The sequence below is a fragment of the Azolla caroliniana genome, unplaced genomic scaffold (assembly GCF_043228905.1).
Source record: "Azolla caroliniana isolate FFs.n. ecotype wild unplaced genomic scaffold, voAzoCaro1.0.p SCAF_1, whole genome shotgun sequence".
Classification (NCBI taxonomy): Eukaryota; Viridiplantae; Streptophyta; class Polypodiopsida; order Salviniales; family Salviniaceae; genus Azolla; species Azolla caroliniana.
The window spans coordinates 35,109,508-35,121,424 of NW_028230436.1; the positions used below are offsets into that span (position 1 = coordinate 35,109,508).

General features: G+C 35.9%; 1 protein-coding gene across 1 annotated transcript; it reads left to right on the top strand.

Annotated features, from left to right (window-relative positions):
- The first annotated feature begins 4,937 nt into the window (after positions 1–4,937).
- LOC147870099 (transcription factor HHO2-like) lies at positions 4,938–10,941 on the top strand. The gene is made up of 6 exons (XM_087336959.1): positions 4,938–6,483; positions 7,345–7,615; positions 8,055–8,314; positions 8,655–9,147; positions 9,664–9,740; positions 9,941–10,941. The coding sequence occupies exons 2-6, from the start codon at positions 7,366–7,368 to the stop codon at positions 10,544–10,546; spliced, it is 1,686 nt and encodes a 561-aa protein (XP_087193085.1). The 5' UTR covers positions 4,938–6,483; positions 7,345–7,365; the 3' UTR covers positions 10,547–10,941.
- The last annotated feature ends 976 nt before the right edge of the window (positions 10,942–11,917 follow it).

Here is an 11,917-nt window from a genome sequence, read left to right on the forward strand (position 1 = left end):
TCTAGAACACGAGGTTTTTGTAAGTATGACTTGATTGCAATGGATGTAGAGAGATTACATAGGGAGATTTTTATTATGAAAATTCAAAACATGCGGGGTTTTCTAAGTAGGAGTTGATTGCAATGGATTTAGTCGTTCACACATGAATGTGATCAGTGGAAATTATCAAAATGTAGTCCTATTGGAATGAGGGAGTAATATAAAAAACTAAAGTTGAATGACTCTAACAATGTTAACTGAGGATATATTAATCATAAAAGAAGAAGTTATCCCAATCCAATTCATTCCAACAAACTTCATTTGTTGTTAATGAATGAGATGTACATTTTGCATCAAATGTTTAATAATGATTAAGTTTTTCATGAAAAGTGCGATACATCAATGTATGTATTATATATATGTCCAAAAACAAAACTTCTTGCATTAGTCATAAAATTTTATAGATCAATATATTGCGCAAATCAACGTGATAAGTATGACAAGAGCATGTCGTGCAATGTTGATTAACAATATAAATTCTAATCACATCAAGAAATAAGTTATATACCTTTAAAGCAATATTATAAGTTGTATACTTTACGTTATTATACTTGGTTTGTAGTTGTATTTCTAAAATTATGACGTGTATACTTCAATTTTTCTTCTAAAATTAAGAAACCATGGAGAGCAAGACTTTTGTGTCAATAACCACGTTGCAACGGAGCACATGTCGTAGTTATAGACCATTGCATGTCACTTTTGCAAGACGAGGAGAATAAAGAGTAAGGATAAATATGTCGGTTGTATATGTATTGATTATTTATTAAGCATGCACATCATTGCTAAAAAATGGGCACACTATAATATTACTCATGGGCAGACCTATGAATCATCAAATTCGATTTAGTATTGAGCTACATATATCATATATACAATTTTACAAAAGTTGGAGCTCCAATAAACTCAAACTCAAGGCAAATGACCACCTTGAACCCCTCCCCTCGCTAAGAACGATGAATTTGGTCGAAATACATGTTTTGTGCTCAACATTATAGATCCATTCAAAGCATTGTAATAAAGGTACATACCATCGCCCTTCATTCAATCACATATGATAACATATACCTTAATTATTATAGACTATTTCATAAAAGACATACAAAATCTTTATTGATTTTAATGATCTATAAAGGTCTCCAAAAAAGCAAACACTCCATACAAGGTATAGAAAATGTACCTTCCAGTTAGTTAGTAAAGAAATATAAAATAAATAAGGGGTAATTGGGGGTTTTAATGCCATATACTTCCATAAAGAATACAAATGACTAAATCAGAGCTTGAATGCACTAAAATTGTGGGTTAAAGAAAGAAATGTTAAGAGGAACACCACTTTAGTTGAGGACCATTCAAGAATGAAAATAGAAGGTGTCCTTCTTGAATTTTATTGCAAGGTGTCATTCGTTGTGGATGCCACACATTTTTCAAATGTTTCTTTGAATCACGTCGTTTGTATGAGTAATGTGAATACTGGAAATGTGAACTAGCTTTATCCAAAGGATAGTGCGATTTATATGGTAGGAGAGTACTTGCGAGCATTTTCAAATTTGTGTATTGTTTAGCTTAGACTATAGATAATCAATACAATTGTCAATGACAATGGGAGGTGAAAACTCCTCCAAGTATGCACTTATCAATGATTAAAGAATCCTACTTCAAGTTGATTACATGAACTCAAGGATGTTAGAAATACATATGTTGATCCCATAATGATGCAATTGAATCATAAGGAACTTTTAATGATGAAGATGGTGAATAGTGGAATGGGATCATGAATGTATTATTCGATGGAGCATGTGTGACATTAAGAAACAGAGTTTTATTCGTAAAACAAGTGACTAAAAAATTATACAGATGCTATGGATTAACATAATTAAAATAGGGGCATTTTCAATTGAGTTTGATCAATGAGAATGAAGATGTTATGAAAGTGATGAATATTGAGATGCGAACGATGATAAATAATACAATATAATAGTGAATTTCATATTGCTCCATAAAACAATATAATTCAACCTCAAAATTTCAAGCACTATTAGACTCAATCATGCGATGCTTTTGCGTTCTTGATCCGTATATAATTCACTTTTACAAAATAAGCGAGGATTATCAATAGAGTAGTATGCGTAGACATTGAGTTTCTCTTTAGGGGTTTTTGGAAACCCACTTTTTACACATTGCTTGCACACGAAAGCATGCAATAATAACGTAGCTTTGGACCATGTAAGAAAAGGATGCCTCTACTTGTAAAATAAACAGGTTTTATCTAGGCCTTGAGTTCACATGATACGATGGGTTTGTGCGAGGTGCCATTATCTCCCCTTCAATTTGAGCATTTGAATAGATATATAATATACAATTAGTCATGTTCATGCAATGTACCTTGCAATTTACAATGTGTTTGTTCCTCCATATGTCCTCCTTTTTTGTAAAGATATACATACATGAGATAGAAAAAAGTGTGATTTGACTTCTACTAGACATACATATGCTGAAATATCTTAGCTATTCACATTCACATGTTCAAGATATGTATGCCAACAACCTTTGTTGACCTTTCGATAGTCTTGATGGGAATAAAGCAACACTTATCACTAGTAAATTCAATCCCACCCAAAATATATCCTTGCTTAATGTGAATGGAAGGTTCATTTTTTTTGTTCGTGTCACTACTGGTAAAGGTTTCATGATGGACACGAATCCTTCGTTGAAAAGAGATATCCGATTATTTGTAGGAAATATACCTCAAGGAAGTTGCGTGGAAGATAAAAACAACATTGCCAGCGACATGTTACTAAGAAGCAAGGGGACCTATGTGAAAGTAATGTCACGTTCATTTTGCAAGTGATTAACTAATATAATCTGGTAACATGTGTTGGATATTAGAGTATGTTGACCTACGAAGCACCATCTAAGTGATAGAAATATGCATGGTGCATTATGATCACATAAAGGCTTAACATTCCACATCATTGTAACCTATTGACAATGCTAATATTGTCGGCACTCGTGCTCTTGGGTTTTTGCACCTTTACCACTGGTTGTTCAATGTCTAAGAGTTGTACGAACAAGATCTAATTATGATGTGGAGTTTTCCATGCATAATTATATTTGTGTCACGTTCATTTATGCATCATGGTTACAACGATATTTTGTGCACAAATTTGGTTTAACACATTAAACTTAATATGAGTGACTTGGTGAGTGTTGAATTATGGTTTGGAATAGGTATAAAGTAGAGCAATGTCGGTATGTATGCATTGAGCAACATTATTCTTTTGGATTGTAAGAAACCGGAGGATGTGGAAATAAAAGAAAAAGGCAACTTCTCTAGCAGTGTAGCCCGATTGCCGAGTCTTGACTAATCGACATATCGTAGAAGGAACCGATATTTGACTTGTTGGCATATTGTAGAAGGACTAATGTTTGGGGCAGAGGAGATAGTTGCGGGTGTCCACGAAAGAAAACTCTTTGTTCGAAGTTTTTTTCGGAGGTTGCATAATGGCTAGAAAGCGTAAAGCATATATATAGATGAAGAAGGGAACGGAAATGTGCAGAATCGGCGTTAGATGCTGGTGTACGTAATTGTTCTCGCAATTTCGTTAGTAATTGTCATGGGCAGGAAGATGGACGGACACAAGGGGACCGGGCGGAAGAGGGATGAGAGAAGCAAGAAAAAGGTAATGGATTGGGTGGTAAACAAGAAGAGGGGGCAGGGTGTGATTATGTATGTATGGATTGGAGAGGTATTTTAACATAAAAACAAAGGAAACACAGAAAGAAAGGGGGTGGTGGAAGAAGCGTGTGAAAGGCCTCTTAGGAGGGAGGCGCCACGTCAGCACTTGTGCAGTTCATATCTCAACAGGATATATATGATTTTTATGCGGAGGACCGACGAGACCCCCCCCCCCCTTTTAAAATAATAATAATTTGTCATTATTATTAATATAATCAAACTGCTCAGGAATAAAATAAAAAACCAATCAATAAATATGAAAAGAAATAAAAAAAAAACCTCACTTTTTAAATTTTTTTATCCATCCGAAAAAATTCAGAGTATCTCAACAATATAAAAGAAAATCGAATTTATTGTTTTGCTTTTTTATTTTTATTGGGGTTCATTTTTCCGTGGTTAAAAGAAAAAGCAAAAAGCAAAAAAAAATAAAAAATGAAGGAGCGTCTGATTTCCAATTCCGTAAAATTTGAACGATTAAAAAGAGTGTGAAAAGACGAAAGAAATAAAATAACAAAGAAAAAAAAAACAAACAAACAAACAAAAAGAAACCAAAATTTGAAAGAGAAAATTAGATATTTTGTTTTATAATCTTTAGGTGCGAATTACGTGAAAATTACAGGATATCCGCAGATTTACATTTCTTTTAATTCCTTTTCAGCGTCGATTTTATTTATTTAATTTCTAGTTTCTTCTTCTTCTTCTTCTTTCTTATGTAATTTGAAATCCTTTCGTTTTGCTCCATTTTTCTTGAGAGGTGTAATAAATTGTAATCTTCTTCTCTGCGAAGAGACTGAATCAGGAAGAAGAAAAAACATTTTTTTCTGCAGACACATGATGGATCCAGCACCTCAGTCAGACGCAGAGTTTAATAATGAAGTGACTGTGAAGACAGAGAGAGAAGAAGAAGAAGAACCGAAATCCAAACATGTGCACAAAAAAACCCTACTGTTGTAGCCTCATTCATCTCTCCTTTTGGTTTAATAACCCCCCTCATAGCAACAACCATCAGCACACCAACATCAGAATTTGAAGATCTCCATGGAACCTCGCTGCCTTTGAACTGTAGCAGATGTAGCTCCCAAAACACCACATTTACTTGGCCTTTTTCTAAAGAAGCATGAAGAGCTTCTTTTTTTGAAGGTTTGATTTTTGGTTCCCACTGTAGCAGATGCACCAGAAAGGTTCAGAACTTGAAGATCTCAGTAGCTTTTTTCATAACTGTGCAGGAAAAGCCGGAAGAAATCTCAGAAGACATTAAAAGAAAAAGGATGTGATGAGACTATTTGTCAGAATTGGAAGATCTCCGTAGCGTTTGAACTTTCGCAACCAGAAGAAGAAGAAGAAGAAACAAGAGAAGTAACATTAAAGCAGACGAACGTATATGTATAATTTTCAGAAGAATTTGAAGATCCCAATAGTTTTGTTTTGTAACTTTAGTTGATGTAGCAGAAACATCATTAAAGGAGGAGGTTTTCAATGTATTTGTTGAGAATTTGAAGGTCTTCATAGCACCAACATTAAAATTGACGTGAACTAAAGAAGATATCCATTGCAGCTGATTTCAACTGTAGCAGAGGTGATTGTCGTAGCAGCAAACTACATTAGAAGAATAGAAAGTATCAATATATATGGTCAGGGGAATCGGATCAAGTTGTCTATAGCTAGATTTAACTGTAGCAGCAAATACAGCATTAAAACCGAGTTTGAGATTCGCTCAGTAGAATTTGAGGAATTCCATGGCATCTAACTGTAGTTGATGTATTTGGCAAAACTACATTAAAATAGAAGGAGAGGATCTGCATAGCTTTTTATCTGTAGAAGACGTACCAGCACAAACAACGACTACAACAGAGATGGTAGAGATCGTTATCAAAGTAAAGAGGTTTCTATAGCGTGTTTTTTATGACTGTGGCAGAAATTGTAGCGGATGGCGTAAGCAACCGCCACTAAAGGAAAACACGATCTAAATCTCCATTGATGCTTATACTTACTGTAAAGGAATGGAACTGGGATTGAGTTGCAGTAGGAGTGGTTAAAAAGCAAACAGCAAGAGAAGGAGAAAGAGAAATACAGGAGATCTTATAATAATTCAAAGAAAAATGACTTTCCATGGCTTCTTCTTTCAGACGAAACCAGAAGGAACGGGGGCAATCTGTTCGATCAGAAGAAAATCTCCATCGCTGATTTAGCTTCAATCTCTTTCTTACATAGCAGAAGCGGCCAAGAAACCAGGAGTTGCAGTAAGAAGGGGGGGCTTATCTTGCTAATTGAATCATTTAAACTGTAACAGTGTACTAATAGGCGACAAGGAATTGCTGTCAGAAGGGAAAATTTTCCATTGCTAAGAGTATCAGAAGGAAAACTGGTTTACATATGTAAAGAAGGAAGGTGGCCTCTGTCGCAACGAATACATTCAAAGTAATTATAAGCCAAGCTTCGTCAGGTGTCCCCATAGCCAAACTCATTATCGGAATGAGCAAGGCAGAGAAAACAAGATAGCAAGAACTAGGCACAGAAAACAAAGCGCCGAAGGCAAGACAGAGAAGATAAGACAGACGAATGCGGAGAGGAGAAAAAATTTGTTAATGCATATCTACCTCCATCCATATATTCTCTGATCCGGTATTACGGACATGGCCAATTCAATTCTGAGATGAGGCAGGCAGACTAAATTCGAGCTTTGAAAAACAGAAAAGAAAGCTTGGTTCTCTGTGAGTTTTCATCTCTCTCTCTCTCTCTCTCTCCCCCTCTCTCTCTCTGCTTTTAACACTTGTTCCTCTCTCTGTGGATCTATATTCTGTTCTCTCTCTCTCTCTCTCTCTCTCTCTCTCTCTATCCCCCCTAGCCCCTCCTTTATCTCCTTCATACGCTTCTTGTGAAAATTCTTGCTCTCCTTTTTCACTCCATCTCTTTCTCTTTCTCTCTCTCTCTCAGCACTGTGACAAAATATTCCAAACTTTATTCCTTCCTTCGTCTTGTTAACTTCTTTTTCTGCTGCTGCTTCTTGACTTGGACTGATCTTCAGGACATATATAGTTAGCTTCTCTCATTGTTTATTCTAATTTCGTGAGAAGCAGGCATTAATTCAGCAGAAATTAACATCAGACAGTGTGGAAATGATGGTGGGCAGATGAAAATTCTCATTAGTGCCATCGTTATTCTTAGTTTTCTCCTTCTTCTTCACTTTCATTAGTAATCTTAGACTTCTTTTTTCTCCTCATTACTTCCACCAGAAATCGTAGTGTTCTTATTCTTCTTCATTACTTACACCATTCATTAATCTAAGTGTTCGTATTCTTCCATTTTACTTCTACCATTCTCTTCTTCTTCTTCCTTATTCCTATTAATATTAATTTCTTCTAGGTAATCCTTTCACATTCATCATCACTATCTTTTTCTTCACATCCACCGTTATCCTTTGTCACTTTCACCTTCATCTGTTGGTGCTCTTCTTACCCCGATGTACAGCCAACCTTTTCTGATCCAAGCTGAAAGTTTGTGTATCTGGGAGGAGAAGAGCGAGCGCTGACCCTATTATAACAAGTTAATATATCTTCTTCCTCCTCCTGAAGGAACTGACGATTACGAGGGCAATGGGATCTCCCACAACCTTAGTTCTGGAATGCAGGAGGCCATCTGCTGCTTATACTGCTACTACTTCCACAACTAATTCTGGCTGCAGATCATCAAACTTTACTTATGATCACCATAACATTGACGATGATGATCAAGGCAAACAAATTCACAGAATTGAAGAGTATTTAAATGCTCTGGAAGAAGAGCGAAGAAAGATCGAAGTTTTTAAGCGAGAGCTTCCCTTATGTATGCAGCTATTGCAAGATGGTAATGAGCTAGTATGCTTAAATTTGAAAAATCAAAGTGATTTAAATGCTTATTTTCTTGTTGGTTATCTAGTAGTGTATATGCGTATTTTACTTGCTTAAGTAAATAAAGGTAAACACACAGACACACATATTTTATTAGAAATGAGAATGGTGCTTAAAATCGAGCTATCGGAGTTCCAGATTTTTCCAGTTTGGCAGTTAAATGATGGTTATCTAGTAATGTGTGTAAACACACACATATGTGTGTGTGTGTATATGTATATATATATACACACGCCTATATTCCTCACGGTGAATATGTTTTAATTTGGTTAGAAATAGGAAGGCGTGTTTTTAAAATGGGTATAATTATAGCGATCTATGTGTGTTCAATGATTTGATTGGAAATGGGAGTGTCTGATTCACTGCACGTCTTTGATTTCTATTTACTTCTGCAGCTATTCAATCTTACAAAGAAAGGCTTTGTTTCTATAAGCCTGCTGGGCCTATCACAAAGGCCAAGGAACCTAACCACCATGATCAGAGTGTGATTAAGGATGCTATCGTGCTTGAAGAGTGCACACAGATGAAGATTATTAAGCCTGCTGATGGTTCTTACACAGATCAAACTGCAGAAGAGAAGAACATTTGCAAGCCAACCATTAGCTGGATGAAAGTAGATTGTATTGATATGCAAAGAGAAGTCAATAGCAAAGAAGTAAGTATATCAGTGTTTATTTGCAAATATATGGTTCTTCTTGTGCAACTCTATGATGCCCAAAATACGAAAAAATTACAAATTTGAGATTGTTTTATGCTCTATTTATATTGTTGATCGATTATGGTTACTCTTTTGCTCAATTGTTGTAATTTTAACCTTGTGCTAATCTTCCTCAGTAACTAGTTTTAATTAGGATTTAATAATCATATGTCAGTTGAAGAGGCTTCATTGGAATTAGTGGCATTTTCAGAATCAGGTTAAACTAGAGGGGAAGGAGTTTTCCTTTTTGATGATGTGCCCTATAAAACAATGTTCATTCTTCTCGTTTATCATGCAGATGTGTAAATCAGATTTAACAATAAGAAAGAATTATGGGCTACAATGTGTGCAAGAACAAGCCTTTAGCACTTCCTCAAAGCCATTTTTCCACTCCAAGAACAAGTCAGGGGGAGCATTTATGCCTTTTAATAGAGACAAGTTGCAAGCTGTTGTGCAACCGAGGGCAAGACCTGGAGCACTCAATCCATCAGATCTCGCATTCACACCATCAGACGCCAAAGTTTATTGTAATAGCTCCACTAATAGCAATTGCAATAATTTGTCGCTCTCTGAGAGCCCTCCTCCTCCCTCATCATCATTGCTCAAACTGATGAAAATCAAGCCAAAAGTAGAGAATAACGTTAAGGAGTTGATTGAGTTTAAGCAGACAAGTATGAAAGGAACTGATGGCTCAAATGGTACCTCAATCCCTCGAAAAGCTCGGCGATGTTGGTCGCCAGAGCTGCATCATCGCTTTGTGAATGCATTGCATCAACTTGGAGGCCCTCAAGGTATGCCAATTGATGATGATGAATTTGTAATGTCTTTACGAAGGTCTTTGCCTATGAATTTTCTGCATTGATTGTAGGGATAAACATTGAAATATTCAAGTTTTCAAAACTTACCTGTCTATCCCCTGTAGTGAAAAATTTAATTGTACAGGGGTATCCCCACTGCCATGTTGTCAATGCATTGCATCAGATTGGTGGCCCTCGGGTACGATTATGAAACATTCGGTCTACAGGATGTATGTATAGATATGTCTCTGGCAAACAGCAAAATACGCCACCCCTAACTTGCATATTTACCAGAATACCTGTTAGGGTGTGATGATATGATGCCTTCTATTTGGTACATACGTTCTTTCACATTTTTGCATTGATTATTGCATCCATTTAGATGTCCTGAGTATATGATGATGATATGATCCCTGCAATCCGATTCATGATGTGCACATTTTCTTCACCTTTCCGTTTGCATAGATTGTATAATGGTTTTTCATGTAATTGGGTCTTTGTTCTTCACAGTGGCAACTCCGAAGCAGATCAGGGAATTGATGAAGGTGGAGGGGCTTACAAATGATGAAGTGAAGAGTCATCTTCAGGTAAAAAAAACACTATACTGAATAGTTTTTGAAAACTTTTTAAAACAAAAAAAAATGTCTCTTTGGAAACAATATTCTGATATACTGGACATGTAAATCAATATGTTTCATGGGCGGATAGAAATCTAATGGGTTCGAACGCCTCCGGAGTATCAGGAATGCTAAATTATGCCTTGTTCTCCCATTTGTGAAAATTACAGAAATACAGATTGCATACAAGGAGGCCTAGTCCATCCCCGGCTGTATCTGCCCACACACCGCAAGTGGTCTTGGTAGGAGGAATATGGGTGCCTCCAGAGTATGCTTTACACAATTCTACACATAATTCAATACAGAATGCAATAGATCAATCCCCTGCTTTGTATAGTGTTTCACGACCAAATGCATATCAAACTCCAGCTACTTCAACATCTCAAGAGATGTGTTCGCAGCTTGAGTCACCGGAACAAATCAATCTACAATACTGTTCCTCAGCTCCAGCTCATTCGCAAAACTCTCTGAGAGGCCCTACTATGAGAAACAATGGTCAATCTTCTTTAGTAGTATATGCACATTCGGACGATGTTGTTGGTAGAGAAGAAAGTGTTGGTGATGATGATGATGAAAATTCTAGCTATAAGGGTTTATATATTAATGAAGCTACTAGAGTTCGGCAGAATGGGGCACATGTGGATATGGAGAATGAGGATAGAAGCCACACCGAGAGCATCAATGCGAATCGATCACATTGCACGAGTGACGATGACTCAGATACAGAAATTGAAGATAGACGGGATTGTGACGGAACAAGTTTGGAGTTATCTTAACATTTTGGAAAAGTTATGTGTTCACCACTCTATCCATATGCAATTCACTGCAAGAACAACTCGATCTTTGGGAATCAAGGAAAAATGTAGCCACATAGTTTTGGGAAAGATGACAAAGTTGCAAAACATGAGATGAGATAATCTGAAGTTTGGACTTAGCTTTGAAGCCAACCTTTGGCTAAGGATGATTGGTTCTACATTTTGTTTCTAAAAATTCTTATATAAGAGATAGGTACCTGACACTGTTATATCAAATTGTATATTTGTTTTCTTGGGGTGGTGGGGGTTGCTGGGGGCAGGATTGTAAAATGACCATCGTCTCTAAAAGATGAAAAGGGAAATGAGTATCCAATAATGTATTTTACATCGAATAGAGGTTTAAATTTTTGTTAAAACATCATAGTTAAAGAAGTGTGTTATGTCCTAATGTTGTCTGTAAATGGTCCATAACTAGAAGCCAACTAGGCTGGAACAGCTAAGGCTTGTCACAATGAACAGAAAGGAAGCCTTTCTTCAATGAGTTGCTCAAGACGTGGAGTGTGAAGCCTATTATTATTTTGTTTTTTGATGGAGGAACTACAAATTATGAACAACTTAGGGAACATATGAAGTTTAAAATTGAAACATGAAGAGACATGACATTTACAAATTTAGTATCTACCTCATTTCAAGCTGCAACACTCTTGTTATCACTTTTAGGTTTTTGTTAACAAAATTGTTTCTATGTATTGCTAGTTTGAGATCATGCACGCTAATATTTCAATAACACTATTCTAGTTAAAATGAGGCTTTACAAAAGACTGAGAATAATCAAGAATGATATTTTACAAATTCAATTTCCACAACCCAAGAATTGAAATCACCTAGTTTGTTCATCGATCCAACATTTGATATATGTCCATGGCATTGATTGTGGACCTATCATCAATTCCACATTATATGAGTGAAAAGTGAAGACGAGAACACCATGTTTTGTACCATATCTCGTCTAACATACTTTGTGGATGACTACAAGTCAATTGTTTGCCTTGCACATTACATGTGTGAGAACAAATACAAAATCATCATTTCAATCAAACTTTACACTTGGAAAGATGACTTTAAAAATTTAGTGTTTCATTTTATAAAACATCCATCCTTCTTGTAAGAGATCATGTGCACATATATTTCAATATTATACTTACCTTAAATAGTGCATGTTCAATTGATTGAAAATGACAAGTTGAGCTTGTGCTAAGGTATGGGTATAAACAATGATTAATGATAATGTATGGTTTTATATCTCTACTTGAGCATATTATATATATATGTTCATCAATATTATAGTCGAGCATATTATATATATATGTTCATCAATATTATAGTCGAGCA

Bases quoted from the DNA above. Each gene is read 5' to 3' on its own strand.
- LOC147870099 (XM_087336959.1), top strand. From the start codon at position 7,366: ATGGGATCTCCCACAACCTTAGTTCTGGAATGCAGGAGGCCATCTGCT. The intron at 8,315-8,654 runs GTAAGTATATCA...TTTATCATGCAG, and splicing joins GAGAAGTCAATAGCAAAGAA to ATGTGTAAATCAGATTTAAC. The intron at 9,741-9,940 runs GTAAAAAAAACA...TGAAAATTACAG, and splicing joins AAGTGAAGAGTCATCTTCAG to AAATACAGATTGCATACAAG.